This window comes from Mugil cephalus, chromosome 10 (assembly GCF_022458985.1).
Source record: "Mugil cephalus isolate CIBA_MC_2020 chromosome 10, CIBA_Mcephalus_1.1, whole genome shotgun sequence".
NCBI classification, from domain to species: Eukaryota; Metazoa; Chordata; class Actinopteri; order Mugiliformes; family Mugilidae; genus Mugil; species Mugil cephalus.
Window position 1 is genome coordinate 19,006,680 of NC_061779.1, and position 19,692 is coordinate 19,026,371.

At 40.2% G+C, this 19,692-nt stretch overlaps 2 protein-coding genes across 2 annotated transcripts; both read left to right on the forward strand.

The window, feature by feature from the left end:
- The first annotated feature begins 1,765 nt into the window (after window positions 1-1,765).
- LOC125014628 lies at window positions 1,766-16,815 on the forward strand. The gene is made up of 28 exons (XM_047595873.1): window positions 1,766-1,861; window positions 2,021-2,114; window positions 2,221-2,529; window positions 2,732-3,028; window positions 3,121-3,408; window positions 3,479-3,598; window positions 6,820-6,897; window positions 8,248-8,355; window positions 8,494-8,573; window positions 8,660-8,974; window positions 9,147-9,506; window positions 9,632-9,919; window positions 9,990-10,110; window positions 10,200-10,277; window positions 11,469-11,576; window positions 11,715-11,794; window positions 11,881-12,195; window positions 12,335-12,673; window positions 12,795-13,082; window positions 13,153-13,273; window positions 13,363-13,460; window positions 14,841-14,910; window positions 15,049-15,128; window positions 15,215-15,529; window positions 15,702-16,058; window positions 16,184-16,471; window positions 16,542-16,616; window positions 16,697-16,815. The coding sequence occupies exons 15-28, from the start codon at window positions 11,548-11,550 to the stop codon at window positions 16,813-16,815; spliced, it is 2,574 nt and encodes an 857-aa protein (XP_047451829.1). The 5' UTR covers window positions 1,766-1,861; window positions 2,021-2,114; window positions 2,221-2,529; window positions 2,732-3,028; window positions 3,121-3,408; window positions 3,479-3,598; window positions 6,820-6,897; window positions 8,248-8,355; window positions 8,494-8,573; window positions 8,660-8,974; window positions 9,147-9,506; window positions 9,632-9,919; window positions 9,990-10,110; window positions 10,200-10,277; window positions 11,469-11,547.
- Window positions 4,825-6,394, forward strand: LOC125014626 (sialic acid-binding Ig-like lectin 7). The gene is made up of 5 exons (XM_047595872.1): window positions 4,825-5,034; window positions 5,173-5,252; window positions 5,339-5,653; window positions 5,793-6,131; window positions 6,252-6,394. Exons 1-5 carry the CDS (start codon window positions 5,006-5,008, stop codon window positions 6,392-6,394), a joined length of 906 nt encoding a protein of 301 aa, XP_047451828.1. The 5' UTR covers window positions 4,825-5,005.
- Window positions 16,816-19,692: the final 2,877 nt, after the last annotated feature.

Sequence of the window (19,692 nt, forward strand, 5' to 3'; positions counted from 1 at the left end):
GCTTCATATAGAAAAAAAAGTGTTGGAATAGGTCAGGGTTAACAGGTGATGTTCAGATATCCCAGAGCTTGCAGGAAATTACTTAACTCTGTCTGCTTTCTCCTTAATGGCTTCATGTCTCGAGGTTACATCCGTTCTGCTTATGTGCACACAAAAACAGCACCTACACACACTCGCACACGTCCTTATATTTCCTGCCTCGTTAGTGCATGAGGTTTGGTGTTTTTTTGTTTGCACATAACCAAGCTGCGCATCTTTCTGTATCAAACACACCAAGTTTAGTTGAGTTTAATAGTTGACCTGTAACTCCCACGTGTTTCAAGAGGAGAAATTATGAGATAAAGTAATAAATCCCCAAGAGCCTTGGGCAGGACAACTGCTGCCTATTTTTGACCCACAACCAAAATAACAGTGAGAACACACGGAGAGAAAATAGCCAACACCACCCAATGAGAGCCTGGCGTGTGGATCCTCTGCTTCCACTATGGATGCCCAGGAAGAAAATCTTCGAGTGCTTTCTGGGTAACTTGATCGTAATGCTGCGCCACTACATGCACACCATTTGGGCCATACCTCAATCTGGTAACTCAGAAATCATTTCTGTAGAGATTCTGTGTCTTTTCCATTGTGTTGTGTTTTTTTTTTTTTTTTTCTCAAAGATTTCTTCTGAACTTGAGAGGCTCATGCAGGACTCACATGACTACACAACAACTCAACTTGTGAGGCTTCAGGCTTGTACCTAAGGGACATCTGGGAACTTCGGCGGACAACACACCACTGTCCTGCTTTGGGAAAAAACAAATGCTAATCTAAATAAACTTAACTGTAAAACAGAAGTACAAAATAAAAGCACCATGCTTAAAGTAGTTAACCAGATAACAAAAAAACATTACATTAAGGAAATACTGTGGGAAATAAGTTTTAGTTGATCCATTCTCCAGTCATGTCCCGTCCTCTCCTAGCATCTACCCAGAGCAAGAACCCCACCATGCTAGTTAGCACTATGCTGAGAACTCCCCTAGCTACCATACAGCTGTCAGTGCTAGTAGCCTGCAAAGAACCTAGGTCCCACTACAACCTATTATTTCTAAACTGAAGTCTAAGACTTTTTATACAACTGTTTGCTACCATGACGGCAAAGATGTGCCACAGCCTCACTGCCACTGTTCTCATATTGCCACACATGTGGACCAACAACCTAGCTACAGGCTGTACAGTAGCATCAGTGACATGTTTCACACACACTGGCACATGCACCACACAGCTCCCCTCTCTGGAGACAGGAAGGCATCTTGTTAACTTCCCTGTCTTCTTGTCACTTATTCCACCCCCAACTTCACTGGATAACTCATTAGAGATCAACGTTTGAGAGCCTGGTCTGGATGATGCCAGAGACATTGACACACTACCAGCTACAAAGTTTAAAGTGATCACTGTGTTTTTGTCCCATTTTTGTGGTAACTGTTGTGTTCGGTTTGTGATGTCATTTGTTATTCATTCATTCATTTTGCAAGTGTCGACATTTGGAAGTTTCCAAAGACAACTTTCTGGATGGGTTTGTGTAATGACTCCATCCCTAATTTAATTTATTACCAAAAAGATTTGCATGTAATGTCATATAAAGCGTATATGTCACTCTTGTTGTTGTTGGGTTTTTTTTTTTTCATTGTGTTTTAAATCTTCATCTGGCTTGAAAAAAATGAATTAACTAGTGTTATAAACAAGTACTCCTGTTGAAATCTTATGAAAGCATCTTCCTCTTTTTCGAAGAGCACAGGTTGCAGCCGTGTTTCCTGAAATGGATTTCTCTTGATAAAGCAAAGTTTCACAGGATTTGTAACCAAAGATACAGGGCCGAGAGGTGAGTGACAAATCTACACTCTTGTGTTCTCTTGTATGTACAGTTGAATCTACTGTAATGTCTAAAATTTGCTTTGTAAAGAATATCATACAAGATGTGTTAAGTTCTATCTATCTACCTTTTACTTACTTGTAATCATTTTAAATTATTTTGCCACAGTTCATCTGAAATAAAGAGAAGATGATTTTTATCCACGTAGTGATCTTCTGGTTCTTTTTGAAGTCCAGCACCTGCCAGCGCCGCTATGTAGCAGGTCTGATATTTTATTATAAATGTATAAATGTAATAATTCTTAAAAGAATAACCTGATACCTTTGGAAGTTTGCTATTTCTATTTCTAATTTCTTTTTCTTTCACAGAAACTCTTGATGGGTTTTCAATAAATGTGACTGAACACATTACAGCGACTTCGGGGGAGTGCTTGACGATCCCGTACGCACTGACCTTTCCAGCAGGCACGGTTACCATCCCCTACAAAAAATATTGGTTTAAGGGAGATCCATCCACAACTATAAGTGAAACAGTTGTCAGTGTGGCAAAGTCTGCGTTAGAAGACTCTCTTGTTATTGACGGTCTGCCACAAGGAGAGTATGAGTATGGCCTCCAATTGAAATGGGGACTGAATCAGACACATATTTTCCCCAAGAGGGTTCGCATCACAGTGTCTGGTGAGTAATATATTTCCTGGTGATTGAATATTAATATAACAAATCTCTAGTTTTTCTGAACGCTGGTTGCCATGAAACTCAAGTGCGCCTGCAAAGAATTAAAAAGTGTTTGGAAGTCCCAATGAAAAACAGTTTGTCACTTGTTGGAAAAGACATACGAAAGGATGTGATGGATGATAATCTTGATTCTCTTCATTTTCAGCATCAGCCGACAAACCTTCTGTGCAGCTGAAAGTCATAAACAGGGGGAAAATTGCAGAATTAACTTGTCTTACCCCTGACTTGTGCACTTCGACACCTCAAATCCACTGGAGATGGACAAAAGCTGATGGGACGACTACAAACCTGTATGGCCGTTATGATTTCTCAAATTATGCACGGCGCAGTAAAAACATATTATTCATCTCTCCTACTGCTGATCATTACAACACCAACATCACATGTGTGGTAAAACATATTTACGGTGTTGCTGAGACAACTGTCACCATGACTCTGAAATGTGAGTAGCAGCTGTATTTCTATGAACTATATCATGTTTGCATTTTAAGGACTGTGCATGTGCTTAAGGTTTTCTTTCTTCCTTCCTTTCAGTTCCTCCTAAAATCCTGCCTGGTTCCCAGTGCATTTTTAAAGGGAAGCTGCTGATCTGTGAGTGCATCAGTCGGGGGAATCCTCTGCCACCGATCACCTGGCCTTTGGCTCCACTCACAGATTACTCAGTCACCAGCTCTAGCAGCAACCACACGGTGAACAGCATCATCACGGTGCCTGCTGCTGACTACCACAACAACACTGTCACATGTGTCAGCAGCAACGAACTGGGCCGGGATGAGATTGAAATTCCTCTTCAGAACGACACAGAGAACTCAAGGCAGAACAGTGAGTGGTGTGTGATATCAGTTTAACGCACGGTTCAGATGAGGTTTTAACAGTTCATCATGTCATGCAGCAGTTAGCACCAATGGGATGAAAACGGGTCTGTTGCCGTCGGCTCTTGGATAATTGCTGGTCTATCTATAAGTCTCAACCTGGTCCTTCTTGCCACCTTCATCATCTACATTTACAAAGGGTAAGAATGTTAAAATGAATATATAAAAACGATAAGCAATTGTTTAATGGACTGATTTTGAAACTGTTTTTCTTCTTTTAAACTTGTAGGAGAAAATGTCAACAGAAGAAACCTCGTGAAGAAAATAACACCTACGCTTCCCTGAATCTAGCTTATGTCGGGGAACAGTACGGTGTTATTTCTCATACACAGAATAAATAAACTTCAGTTTTCCTTTCAATACTGTTTTTTTTTTTTTTTTTTTTTTGCAAATGCTTAAACTGCCTGAAATTTAAAAAATGACATTTGAGTTGAGGCTTTTGGACTTCCCTATGACTGCGACAGGCGTCAAGTTATCACAGATTTAACAGAAAGAGTTTCAGCGTGTTAGAAACTGAAGGGTTTTATTTCCACCTGACCGGCTTCAGCGAAGAATTATAATTTCCAGCTCTAATGAAAAGTGACAGTGATAGAAATCGTTGCCTCGTTGCTAAAATTTCATCAGTTTTCAATTTCACCTGTGACACAAAGCACCAGTCGTTATGCAGGCTGCTTTAAACTGTCCATCTTCAAATAAAAGAAGGACTGGCTCTGGGAAGGACATAGAGTCGAGAGAGGTGTCAGCCAGAGAGGTGGACACCATTGTGCTTCAGAGATATTGTTAATATTTACATGCTAATTCGAGTAATAAAGCCAGACCAGACCTTCGGCACACAACAAGACCATTTTATTATTGAGCGGTGTAGTGCTGTGAGGTTCCACATGTGGTTTCCAGTTGTATCTTGTATCTTGGTTTGTGGTCATTTAAATGATGAGAGTTTTAGCTTTCTAGAGATATGCAACATGAGGGCACACTTTCACATTGCAGCTGTACATGTACATATGCAGTCAACACCCCACAGGCCGTCTGAGCTTCATCGTATTTCTTATTTTGTGAGTGTAGGTCCACCATGTTCCCATTACATCACTGTGAGGTTGCACATATTTGGAAAGTACCTGAAGCTTGGTTTAAAACCTATGATATTTGTTAGTGTCTCCAGTACAGACACACAGAAAATGGATAGTTTTCCCAGAAGTTATAGAAGCTAAAGGTTCCTACAGTTTGAGAACTAGTGTGCGCGACTCTAGTCGTTGTTGTCTTGGCAGTGCCTAACTCCTGGTTAAATACATATATATATATATATATATATATATATATATATATATATATATATATACATACATATATATATACAGCATTACAAAACTCTCCTTTTGGGGTGTTTCCTTCAAATGACCACTTCCTCATTCTCCAATAGTCTCAATCCATGTTAGTTCCGGTTTTAAATGTTCTGTAATTGCACATTCAGTTTGACACGGTAAGCTGAAACGATCCCTTGCTGATAAGGAGTTTGCTGTCAAGCCTTAACACTGACGACCCTGACATCGATGGAAACAACATCAGGGACAGAAGACTGGTGCGTGACTTCACAGATGTTCATTGTTAAGTTATGAATCTGAAACTTGGACTAGTAGGAGAAGATATTCTCACATGAAATGCTTTTTAATTGACAGTTAATTTAATTGTATGCATGTTTGTTGCATTTCTTCTTAAGCCAAAAAAAGATGATTTTTATCTACGTGATTCTTTGCCTTCATGTGATGGTCAGCCACTGCCAGCCTCAGTGTGCCAAAGGTCTGAACTTTCATATAACTACAGTTCACATAATCTACATTGAATACAGTTTTGGACGTTGTATTCACTGAGCTTTGTTTTGACAGAAACTCCTGACGATAAGGATTTTTCACTAAATGTGACTGAACATGTTGCTGTGGAGTCTGGGGAATGTATAAGGATCTCTTATGAACTGACCTTTCTAACAAGCAAAGTTTCAGCCCCCTATACAAAGACATGGTTTAGGCAAGATAATTCAAATACTTTATATAAGGCATTTGTCAGCGAGGTGAAGTCTGAGTCAGAAGCCTCTTTCACGATACGGGGTCTACCACGTGGAGAGTACGAGTATGGCTTCAAACTGGAATGGGGATGTAATCAGACATATGTTTTCCCCAAGAAGGTTCACATCTCAGTCTCTGGTGAGTGTTTAATCTGGTCATCTAATATTTATTTTATTTCCTGACACTGAAATTGATTTTTCCTAAAGGCTCAATGACATCCTCCTGTTTAGAAGTGATGGAAACAGACAATAATATTACTTTTCATCTTCATGCTCAGCATCAACCCAAAAACCTACTGTTCGGGTTCCTCCCATGAAGGAGGGAGACGTTATCGGATTAAAATGTCGTCCTCCTCATTTCTGCTCTAAAATAACAAATGTCTATTGGAAATGGACACAGACTGATGGACAATCTGAAGTTCTTCAAAGGGACTTTTATACCACTTCTCATCATGATTATGATCATTATTACTCAAGAAGACCCTTTCATCCCTTAAGTCGCCGTGAAAACCTATTACGCTTCCTTCCTACCGCATATCATCACAACACCAACATCACATGTGTGGTGGAATATGATGATGGCGCTGTTGAGACAACTGTCACCATGACTGTGAAATGTGAGTAGCAGCAGTATTTCATAAATATAACTATCTGCTATTTTACATTTTTATGTAATGATGAGTCACATTAATGACTGCATATATTTAAGCTTGTGTTTCTTTCTTCCTTCCTTTCAGTTCCTCCTAAAATCCTGCCTGGTTCCCAGTGCATTTTTAAAGGGAAGCTGCTGGTCTGTGAGTGCATCAGTCGGGGGAATCCTCATGCCACCGATCACCTGGCCTTTGGCTCCACTCACAGATTACTCAGTCACCAGCTCTAGCAGCAACCACACTGTGAACAGCATCATCACGGTGCCTGCTGCTGACTACCACAACAACACTGTCACATGTGTCAGCAGCAACGAACTGGGCCGGGATGAGATTGAAATTCCTCTTCAGAAGCGACACAGAGAACTCAAGGCAGAACAGTGAGTGGTTTGTGATATCAGTTTAACGCACGGTTCAGATGAGGTTTTAACAGTTCATCATGTCATACAGCAGTTAGCACCAATGGGATGAAAGACGGGTCTGTTGCCGTGGCTCTTGGATAATTGCTGGTCTATCTATGAGTCTCAACCTGGTCCTTCTTGCCACCTTCATCATCATATTTACAAAGGGTAAGAATGTTAAAATGAATATATAAAAACGATAAGCAATTGTTTAATGGACTGATTTTGAAACTGTTTTTCTTCTTTTAAACTTGTAGGAGAAAATGTCAACAGAAGAAACCTTGTGAAGAAAATAACACCTACGCTTCCCTGAATCTAGCCGATGTCGGGGAACAGTACGGTGTTATTTCTCATACACAGAATAAATAAACTTCAGTTTTCCTTTCAATACTGTTTTGTGTGTGTGTGTGGTGTGTGTGTGTGTGTGTTTGTGTGTGTAAATGCTTAAACTGCCTTAAATAAAAAAATGACATTTGAGTTGAGGCTTTTGGACTTCCCTATGACTGCGACAGCGCTCAAGTTATCACAGATTTAACAGAAGGAGTTTCAACGTGTTAGAAACTGAAGGGTTTTATTTCCACCTGACCGGCTTCAGCAAAGAATTATAATTTCCAGCTCTAATGAAAAGTGACAGTGATAGAAATCGTTGCCTCGTTGCTAAAATTTCATCAGTTTTCAATTTCACCTGTGACACAAAGCACCAGTCGTTATGCAGGCTGCTTTAAACTGTCCATCTTCAAAATAAAAGAAGGACTGGCTCTGGGAAGGACATAGAGTCGAGAGAGGTGTCAGTCAGAGAGGTGGACACCATTGTGCTTCAGAGATATTGTTAATATTTACATGCTAATTCGAGTAATAAAGTCAGACCAGACCTTCGGCACACAACAAGACCATTTTATTATTGAGCGGTGTAGTGCTGTGAGGTTCCACATGTGGTTTCCAGTTGTATCTTGTATCTTGGTTTGTGGTCATTTAAATGATGAGAGTTTTAGCTTTCTAGAGATATGCAACATGAGGATCCACTTTCACATTGCAGCTGTACATGTACATATGCAGTCAACACTCCACAGGCCGTCAGAGCTTCATCGTATTTCTTATTTTGTGAGTGTAGGTCCACCATGTTCCCATTACATCACTGTGAGGTTGCACATATTTGGAAAGTACCTGAAGCTTGGTTTAAAACCTATGATATTTGTTAGTGTCTCCAGTACAGACACACAGAAAATGGAAAGTTTTCCCAGAAGTTATAGAAGCTAAAGGTTCCTACAGTTTGAGAACTAGTGTGGTGCGCGACTCTAGTCATTGTCGTCTTGGCAGTGCCTAACTTCTGTTTAAAACAAAACTGGGCATAGAGGTGTGGCAAGGGAGGAGCTCAGGTCAGTGTATGACACTAATGCAGACAGCTATCAACCCACCTGTCACTCAAAGCAGATGAGTTAGTATATATATAAAAAAGTCACCACATGTACAACTGTCGTGAAGAAGTAGACCACTTTTAATGCGAAACTGTAAACTTGTTCATTTCTTCTGGAAAGTTGAGCATTCAAACATCAGCCTTCTGCTGTCTCTCAGCATTGTAAAACTCTCCTTTTGTGGTGTTTCCTTCAAATGACCACTTCCTCGTTCACAAATAGTCTCGACCCTGGTTAGTTCCGGTTTTAAATGTTCTGTAATTGCACATTCAGTTTGACACGGTAAGCTGAAACGATCCCTTGCTGATAAGGAGTTTGCTGTCAAGCCTTAACACTGACGACCCTGACATCGATGGAAGCAACAGCAGGGACAGAAGACTGGTGCGTGACTTCACAGATGTTCATTGTTAAATTATGAATCTGAAACTTGGACTAGTAGGAGAAGATATTCTCACATGAAATGCTTTTTAATTGACAGTTAATTTTATTGTACGCATGTTTGTTGCTTTTCTTCTTAAGCCAAAAAAAGATGATTTTTATCTACGTGATTCTTTGCCTTCATGTGATGGTCAGCCACTGCCAGCCTCAGTGTGCCAAAGGTCTGAACTTTCATATAACTACAGTTCACATAATCTACATTGAATACAGTTTTGGAAGTTGTATTTACTGAGCTTTGTTTTGACAGACACTCCTGACGATAAGGATTTTTCACTAAATGTGACTGAACATGTTGCTGTGGAGTCTGGGGAATGTATAAGGATCCCTTATGAACTGACCTTTCTAACAAGCAAAATTACAGCCCCCTATACAAAGACATGGTTTAGGCAAGATAATTCAAATACTTTATATAAGGCATTTGTCAGCGAGGTGAAGTCTGAGTCAGAAGCCTCTTTCACGATACGGGGTCTACCACGTGGAGAGTACGAGTATGGCTTCAAACTGGAATGGGGATGTAATCAGACATATGTTTTCCCCAAGAAGGTTCACATCTCAGTCTCTGGTGAGTGTTTAATCTGGTCATCTAATATTTATTTTATTTCCTGACACTGAAACTGACTGTGCCTTAAACCTCAATGGTATCCTCCTGTTTTGAAGAGATGGAAACAACAGTATACTCATTTTGACCAAAAGATACAACAGACAATAATATTATTTTTCCTTTTCACACTCAGCATCAACCCAAAAACCTACTGTTCGGGTTCCTCCCATGGAGGAGGGAAACATTATCGGATTAAGATGTCATCCTCCTCGTTTCTGCTCTGAGATAACAGATATCTATTGGAAATGGACACAGGCTGATGGACAATCTGAAGTTCTTGACACGAACATTTTCCATCATGATTATGGTTATTATCCCTCATGGAGACGTGATCACGATTATTATCGCTCACGGAAACATTTTCGTCTCTTAAGTCGCCATGAAAACCTATTACGCTTCCTTCCTACCGCATATCATCACAACACCAACATCACATGTGTGGTGGAATATGATGATGGCGCTGTTGAGACAACTGTCACCATGACTGTGAAATGTGAGTAGTAGCAGTATTTCTATTAATATAACTATCTGCTATTTTACATTTTAATGTAATGGATGAGTCACATGCTGAATGACTGCATATATTTAAGCTCTTGTTTCTTTCTTCCTTCCTTTCAGTTCCTCCTAAAATCCTGCCTGGTTCCCAGTGCATTTTTAAAGGGAAGCTGCTGGTCTGTGAGTGCATCAGTCGGGGGAATCCTCTGCCACCGATCACCTGGCCTTTGGCTCCACTCACAGATTACTCAGTCACCAGCTCTAGCAGCAACCACACGGTCAACAGCATCATCACGGTGCCTGCTGCTGACTACCACAACAACACTGTCACATGTGTCAGCAGCAACGAACTGGGCTGGGATGAGATTGAAATTCCTCTTCAGAACGACACAGAGAACTCAAGGCAGAACAGTGAGTGGTGTGTGATATCAGTTTAACGCACGGTTCAGATGAGGTTTTAACAGTTCATCATGTCATGCAGCAGTTAGCACCAATGGGATGAAAGACGGGTCTGTTGCCGTCGGCTCTTGGATAATTGCTGGTCTATCTATAAGTCTCAACCTGGTCCTTCTTGCCACCTTCATCATCTACATTTACAAAGGGTAAGAATGTTAAAATGAATATATAAAAACGATAAGCAATTGTTTAATGGACTGATTTTGAAACTGTTTTTCTTCTTTTAAACTTGTAGGAGAAAATGTCAACAGAAGAAACCTCGTGAAGAAAATAACACCTACGCTTCCCTGAATCTAGCTGATGTCGGGGAACAGTACGGTGTTATTTCTCATACACAGAATAAATAAACTTCAGTTTTCCTTTCAATACTGTTTTTTTTTTTTTTTTTTTTTGTAAATGCTTAAACTGCCTGAAATTTAAAAAATGACATTTGAGTTGAGGCTTTTGGACTTCCCTATGACTGCGACAGGCGTCAAGTTATCACAGATTTAACAAAAAGAGTTTCAATGTGTTAGAAACTGAAGGGTTTTATTTCCACCTGACTGGCTTCAGCAAAGAATTATAATTTCCAGCTCTAATGAAAAGTGACAGTGATAGAAATCGTTGCCTCGTTGCTAAAATTTCATCAGTTTTCAATTTCACCAGTGACACAAAGCACCAGTCGTTATGCAGGCTGCTTTAAACTGTCCATCTTCAAACTAAAAGAAGGACTGGCTCTGGGAAGGACATAGAGTCGAGAGAGGTGTCAGCCAAAGAGGTGGACACCATTGTGCTTCAGAGATATTGTTAATATTTACATGCTAATTCGAGTAATAAAGTCAGACCAGACCTTCGGCACACAACAAGACCATTTTATTATTGAGCGGTGTAGTGCTGTGAGGTTCCACATGTGGTTTCCAGTTGTATCTTGTATCTTGGTTTGTGGTCATTTAAATGATGAGAGTTTTAGCTTTCTAGAGATATGCAACATGAGGGCACTCTTTCACATTGCAGCTGTACATGTACATATGCAGTCAACACTCCACAGGCCGTCAGAGCTTCATCGTATTTCTTATTTTGTGAGTGTAGGTCCACCATGTTCCCATTACATCACTGTGAGGTTGCACATATTTGGAAAGTACCTGAAGCTTGGTTTAAAACCTATGATATTTGTTAGTGTCTCCAGTACAGACACACAGAAAATGGATAGTTTTCCCAGAAGTTATAGAAGCTAAAGGTTCCTACAGTTTGAGAACTAGTGTGCGCGACTCTAGTCGTTGTTGTCTTGGCAGTGCCTAACTCCTGGTTAAATACATATATATATATATATATATATATATATATATATATATATATATATATATATATATATATATATATATATATATATATACATACATATATATATACAGCATTACAAAACTCTCCTTTTGGGGTGTTTCCTTCAAATGACCACTTCCTCATTCTCCAATAGTCTCAATCCATGTTAGTTCCGGTTTTAAATGTTCTGTAATTGCACATTCAGTTTGACACGGTAAGCTGAAACGATCCCTTGCTGATAAGGAGTTTGCTGTCAAGCCTTAACACTGACGACCCTGACATCGATGGAAACAACATCAGGGACAGAAGACTGGTGCGTGACTTCACAGATGTTCATTGTTAAGTTATGAATCTGAAACTTGGACTAGTAGGAGAAGATATTCTCACATGAAATGCTTTTTAATTGACAGTTAATTTAATTGTATGCATGTTTGTTGCATTTCTTCTTAAGCCAAAAAAAGATGATTTTTATCTACGTGATTCTTTGCCTTCATGTGATGGTCAGCCACTGCCAGCCTCAGTGTGCCAAAGGTCTGAACTTTCATATAACTACAGTTCACATAATCTACATTGAATACAGTTTTGGACGTTGTATTCACTGAGCTTTGTTTTGACAGAAACTCCTGACGATAAGGATTTTTCACTAAATGTGACTGAACATGTTGCTGTGGAGTCTGGGGAATGTATAAGGATCTCTTATGAACTGACCTTTCTAACAAGCAAAGTTTCAGCCCCCTATACAAAGACATGGTTTAGGCAAGATAATTCAAATACTTTATATAAGGCATTTGTCAGCGAGGTGAAGTCTGAGTCAGAAGCCTCTTTCACGATACGGGGTCTACCACGTGGAGAGTACGAGTATGGCTTCAAACTGGAATGGGGATGTAATCAGACATATGTTTTCCCCAAGAAGGTTCACATCTCAGTCTCTGGTGAGTGTTTAATCTGGTCATCTAATATTTATTTTATTTCCTGACACTGAAATTGATTTTTCCTAAAGGCTCAATGACATCCTCCTGTTTAGAAGTGATGGAAACAGACAATAATATTACTTTTCATCTTCATGCTCAGCATCAACCCAAAAACCTACTGTTCGGGTTCCTCCCATGAAGGAGGGAGACGTTATCGGATTAAAATGTCGTCCTCCTCATTTCTGCTCTAAAATAACAAATGTCTATTGGAAATGGACACAGACTGATGGACAATCTGAAGTTCTTCAAAGGGACTTTTATACCACTTCTCATCATGATTATGATCATTATTACTCAAGAAGACCCTTTCATCCCTTAAGTCGCCGTGAAAACCTATTACGCTTCCTTCCTACCGCATATCATCACAACACCAACATCACATGTGTGGTGGAATATGATGATGGCGCTGTTGAGACAACTGTCACCATGACTGTGAAATGTGAGTAGCAGCAGTATTTCTATAAATATAACTATCTGCTATTTTACATTTTTATGTAATAGATGAGTCACATAATGACTGCATATATTTAAGCTTGTGTTTCTTTCTTCCTTCCTTTCAGTTCCTCCTAAAATCCTGCCTGGTTCCCAGTGCATTTTTAAAGGGAAGCTGCTGGTCTGTGAGTGCATCAGTCGGGGGAATCCTCTGCCACCGATCACCTGGCCTTTGGCTCCACTCACAGATTACTCAGTCACCAGCTCTAGCAGCAACCACACTGTGAACAGCATCATCACGGTGCCTGCTGCTGACTACCACAACAACACTGTCACATGTGTCAGCAGCAACGAACTGGGCCGGGATGAGATTGAAATTCCTCTTCAGAGCGACACAGAGAACTCAAGGCAGAACAGTGAGTGGTTTGTGATATCAGTTTAACGCACGGTTCAGATGAGGTTTTAACAGTTCATCATGTCATACAGCAGTTAGCACCAATGGGATGAAAGACGGGTCTGTTGCCGTCGGCTCTTGGATAATTGCTGGTCTATCTATGAGTCTCAACCTGGTCCTTCTTGCCACCTTCATCATCTATATTTACAAAGGGTAAGAATGTTAAAATGAATATATAAAAACGATAAGCAATTGTTTAATGGACTGATTTTGAAACTGTTTTTCTTCTTTTAAACTTGTAGGAGAAAATGTCAACAGAAGAAACCTTGTGAAGAAAATAACACCTACGCTTCCCTGAATCTAGCCGATGTCGGGGAACAGTACGGTGTTATTTCTCATACACAGAATAAATAAACTTCAGTTTTCCTTTCAATACTGTTTTGTGTGTGTGTGTGTGTGTGTGTGTGTGTGTGTGTGTGTGTGTGTGTGTGTGTAAATGCTTAAACTGCCTTAAATAAAAAAAATGACATTTGAGTTGAGGCTTTTGGACTTCCCTATGACTGCGACAGGCGTCAAGTTATCACAGATTTAACAAAAAGAGTTTCAATGTGTTAGAAACTGAAGGGTTTTATTTCCACCTGACTGGCTTCAGCAAAAAATTATAATTTCCAGCTCTAATGAAAAGTGACAGTGATAGAAATCGTTGCCTCGTTGCTAAAATTTCATCAGTTTTCAATTTCACCAGTGACACAAAGCACCAGTCGTTATGCAGGCTGCTTTAAACTGTCCATCTTCAAACTAAAAGAAGGACTGGCTCTGGGAAGGACATAGAGTCGAGAGAGGTGTCAGCCAAAGAGGTGGACACCATTGTGCTTCAGAGATATTGTTAATATTTACATGCTAATTCGAGTAATAAAGTCAGACCAGACCTTCGGCACACAACAAGACCATTTTATTATTGAGCGGTGTAGTGCTGTGAGGTTCCACATGTGGTTTCCAGTTGTATCTTGTATCTTGGTTTGTGGTCATTTAAATGATGAGAGTTTTAGCTTTCTAGAGATATGCAACATGAGGATCCACTTTCACATTGCAGCTGTACATGTACATATGCAGTCAACACTCCACAGGCCGTCAGAGCTTCATCGTATTTCTTATTTTGTGAGTGTAGGTCCACCATGTTCCCATTACATCACTGTGAGGTTGCACATATTTGGAAAGTACCTGAAGCTTGGTTTAAAACCTATGATATTTGTTAGTGTCTCCAGTACAGACACACAGAAAATGGAAAGTTTTCCCAGAAGTTATAGAAGCTAAAGGTTCCTACAGTTTGAGAACTAGTGTGGTGCGCGACTCTAGTCATTGTCGTTTGGCAGTGCCTAACTTCTGTTTAAAACAAAACTGGGCATAGAGGTGTGGCAAGGGAGGAGCTCAGGTCAGTGTATGACACTAATGCAGACAGCTATCAACCCACCTGTCACTCAAAGCAGATGAGTTAGTATATATATAAAAAAAGTCACCACATGTACAACTGTCGTGAAGAAGTAGACCACTTTTAATGCGAAACTGTAAACTTGTTCATTTCTTCTGGAAAGTTGAGCATTCAAACATCAGCCTTCTGCTGTCTCTCAGCATTGTAAAACTCTCCTTTTGTGGTGTTTCCTTCAAATGACCACTTCCTCGTTCACAAATAGTCTCGACCCTGGTTAGTTCCGGTTTTAAATGTTCTGTAATTGCACATTCAGTTTGACACGGTAAGCTGAAACGATCCCTTGCTGATAAGGAGTTTGCTGTCAAGCCTTAACACTGACGACCCTGACATCGATGGAAGCAACAGCAGGGACAGAAGACTGGTGCGTGACTTCACAGATGTTCATTGTTAAATTATGAATCTGAAACTTGGACTAGTAGGAGAAGATATTCTCACATGAAATGCTTTTTAATTGACAGTTAATTTTATTGTACGCATGTTTGTTGCTTTTCTTCTTAAGCCAAAAAAAGATGATTTTTATCTACGTGATTCTTTGCCTTCATGTGATGGTCAGCCACTGCCAGCCTCAGTGTGCCAAAGGTCTGAACTTTCATATAACTACAGTTCACATAATCTACATTGAATACAGTTTTGGAAGTTGTATTTACTGAGCTTTGTTTTGACAGACACTCCTGACGATAAGGATTTTTCACTAAATGTGACTGAACATGTTGCTGTGGAGTCTGGGGAATGTATAAGGATCCCTTATGAACTGACCTTTCTAACAAGCAAAATTACAGCCCCCTATACAAAGACATGGTTTAGGCAAGATAATTCAAATACTTTATATAAGGCATTTGTCAGCAAGGTGAAGTCTGAGTCAGAAGCCTCTTTCACGATACGGGGTCTACCACGTGGAGAGTACGAGTATGGCTTCAAACTGGAATGGGGATGTAATCAGACATATGTTTTCCCCAAGAAGGTTCACATCTCAGTCTCTGGTGAGTGTTTAATCTGGCAATCTAATATTTATTTTATTTCCTGACACTGAAACTGACTGTGCCTTAAACCTCAATGGTATCCTCCTGTTTTGAAGAGATGGAAACAACAGTATACTCATTTGGACCAAAAGATACAACACACAATAATATTATTTTTCCTTTTCACACTCAGCATCAACCCAAAAACCTACTGTTCGGGTTCCTCCCATGGAGGAGGGAAACATTATCGGATTAAGATGTCATCCTCCTCGTTTCTGCTCTGAGATAACAGATATCTATTGGAAATGGACACAGGCTGATGGACAATCTGAAGTTCTTGACACGAACATTTTCCATCATGATTATGGTTATTATCCCTCATGGAGACGTTATCACGATTATTATCGCTCACGGAAACATTTTCGTCTCTCTCGCCGTGAAAACCTATTACGTTTCCTTCCTACCGCATATCATCACAACACCAACATCACATGTGTGGTGGAATATGATGATGGCGCTGTTGAGACAACCGTCACCATGACTGTGAAATGTGAGTAGTAGCAGTATTTCTATTAATATAACTATCTGCTATTTTACATTTTAATGTAATGGATGAGTCACATGCTGAATGACTGCATATATTTAAGCTCTTGTTTCTTTCTTCCTTCCTTTCAGTTCCTCCTAAAATCCTGCCTGGTTCCCAGTGCATTTTTAAAGGGAAGCTGCTGGTCTGTGAGTGCATCAGTCGGGGGAATCCTCTGCCACCAATCACCTGGCCTTTGGCTCCACTCACAGATTACTCAGTCACCAGCTCTAGCAGCAACCACACGGTCAACAGCATCACCACGGTGCCTGCTGCTGACTACCACAACAACACTGTCACATGTGTCAGCAGCAACGAACTGGGCCGGGCTGAGATTGAAATTCCTCTTCAGAACGACACAGAGAACTCAAGGCAGAACAGTGAGTGGTTTGTGATATCAGTTTAACGCACGGTTCAGATGAGGTTTTAACAGTTCATCATGTCATGCAGCAGTTAGCAACGAACTGGGCCGGGCTGAGATTGAAATTCCTCTTCAGAACGACACAGAAAACTCAAGGCAGAACAGTGAGTAACGTCTTTGGTTACAGAGGCTCAATGTCTGTCCCCAAACTCCTGAAATGAATCAAAAGTTTTAATTTCCATAGATTCTTCAGACGGGAAGCAAAATTTGAATGGACTCCTTCCCTGGATAATAATGGCTCTGAGTTTAATTCTGAACCTGGTCCTCCTCACCTGCCTGATCACCTACATTCGCAAAAAGTAAGGAAATCAAAGTACCACTAAGTCTAATTATTTGAGCAACCTGGTAATCTGTAGGATGTGAACTCCTTCTTATCCTCTAGTAAAATAAAGTGATTCTCAATTCTGTATTTGTAGGGGAAAAAGTAAGTCGCAGAAGAAGATATGTACAGAGATGGACACCTATGCTTCCCTGAACAGGGCAGATGTTGAGCAGGAGTACAGTGTCATATCTCCTCGGCACAGATGAAAAAACTCAGGTTTCACTTGTATTATTTTGTTAAAATACAAATAAATTAATTGAATAGTGCTTTCGTTCAAATGCATTATTCAGTGATATACACCGATCAGCCATAACATTATGATGGCTGACAGAAGATGTGAATAAAATTGACTGTGTTGTGGCAATTTAATGTTCTGCAGGGAAACTCTTACTTGAACATATAGCACCCACCTAGACTAGACTAGGTGCTCCTTGACGTTTAAAGTTGCTCAGTAATTAGTGGACAGACATGATTTTTTTCGATGTTTTTTCGAGTGCGGTGAGTTCAGTTTCATGCATTCGTTATATTTGTAGATGGCTTCAGCCTAAACGCATTCAATAATTTAGTACTAAACACCTGCCATTTTACTTTTTAAGATGTGTAAGCAGCTTCATATGATGTTTATGCTTAAGTGAGAAGTTGGAAATGCTGCGTGCCCTGTGATCTCTTGTGATTTCTTGTGTACAGGTCTTGTTTGTTATTTTTTTTTTTTGGGGGGGGGGGGGGGGGGGGGGGGGGGGGGGGTTCACCTGTGTGCTTCCAGATAGATTGACCCCACCTGTTCCTTCTGGCCTATCAGGAGACAAGTAGATACTGGGAAGGAAGCGGCAGTTAGATCCAGAGTGCTGCATTGTGACAGCTGTGTATTTGCTTACCTTGTGTTGGAGGGTGTTGTGTTAATAAATTCCTCATATGTCTGCTTCACTGACTCCTTTTGTATGGTTATATTTTATTGTTACGCCCCATACATTTTTAGTGAACTTATCACTCATAGTTGATCAAAATCAGGCATCTAGCATCAAATATAAATATGCATGTACATCATTCATATAAATATACATAAACATACATATACATCATATACATGCCTGCGCACCACTGTGAACATATTAGTGTGTATTTCCAAACGCGCTAGGGTACGAGGTGTGAAAATGTTTCAGATGTGTGAAAATATGTCACAGTGACTTGACTTCCTCTCTAAAAGCATAACACCAAGAATGTGCACAAACCAGGTTGTTCCAGAAAGCACATTAACTTAATTAACGTTCAGCAACTTCACAAAAATGAAAATAATAATAATAATAATAATGATAATAATAATATGAGGAGAAAGTATATGGGATAATTATATTGTTGATATCAAGGACTAATGGAGGCCACTGGTTACACATGGGGCATGGCAGATCGTTTGTGAGCTTTGACAGTGCCGGTCTGTCTAAAGTAGGGCTCATCCTTTTACACACCCACTGAGCTCACTGGTATTCCACACTTGCACAAAGAATCACTCCGCTTTTCGCCTCATTTCATTCCCTTGTGGAAGGATTAGGGCTTTGTAGCGCAAATGTGTTGCATGCACGCACACACAGACACACACACACACACTTCTGTCTTGGTTAAGACCATTTATTTGTTATTTTATTTTAGAGAGAGCCACACATTGTTTCTGTAACCAGAGTCCTCAAAGCACCAGTTGGGTGAAAAGACTGATTAAACAGGGAACTAAAGCCACCATCCAGTTAGTTTAGCTTAGCATAAAGACTGGAAACAAAAGGCTCTGCGCTACAGTAACAAAACCTTTCATTTGTTTTTCGGCAAGCTTTCTGTGATCCCCATAAAATAATCTTACATTACCATGTCAAAGTTTAGAAACATACCGTTAAGTACAAGAGATATCTCCTAACTTTGTTGCGTAGTATCTGTTCTTGGCAAAGACATACACACACACACACACACACACACACACACAAACACACACTCTGTTCAATGTCTGCTTGAGTTGGTTCTGTCAAAGGAGGCTTTCAGTGCGCTAAGGTGTCCCTTGATGAAGACCTGCTTCTCCCAGTGGGAAAGATGGCAACTCTCCGTGGGGCTCGGGGACCTTCCAGCCACAGATAACCTGATACTCGGATGTCTAAAATTAGTGTCCCTAAAATCCTTTTATGATAAGAAAGCTTGAGATTTCACACTCCACACTGGTAGGCACTTTGCCCAGGTTTCCACTGCTGCTCTCTGAGTACAGTGCGAGTAAGACAAGAAACATATCAGGAATACACTGACTGAAAGCAGATCGAGATTTTGAGTGGGTGTCTGTAAGGTTTTAGTAAGTGCGCAAAGAAGTGTGTGAATAAGATAAGTCCTCAGTGAGGACTACATTTACATACAGTAGCTAAATGTTCATTCACACTGAGAATCACGCACAAATGTCAGCTTGTGACCACAGCTTCAGACACATGGAAGTGCCCAGGAGCCTGAAACTGACGCAGCTAGTGCATTTACACTAGTGCAGTTGCATATTCAGTGAAAATAATGAGTGTCTATGTCTTATAGCAATGGCTGAAGGAAACACGCTCACATTTTTCCATTCACTCAAAGGGCAATCATGATGAGCAGACAAGCTTCAACAGATCACATAGTTCACCTTTTGATGCTGAAATGGAAAACGTTTATGAGTTTAACCATTTAAGACCTAAACATCCAACTCACTGATGGATAAAATTCAAAGTGTGGCTGAAAACTGGGAAGTTGTGCTTTGTAGGAAAAGAAACTGCCAATACGGTAATGCATCACTGCTGTTGACCACACTGGTTGCAAGACCAGGGAGGCCCAGGAAGAGAGAGTTGTTTGGAGGAATTTGTTAG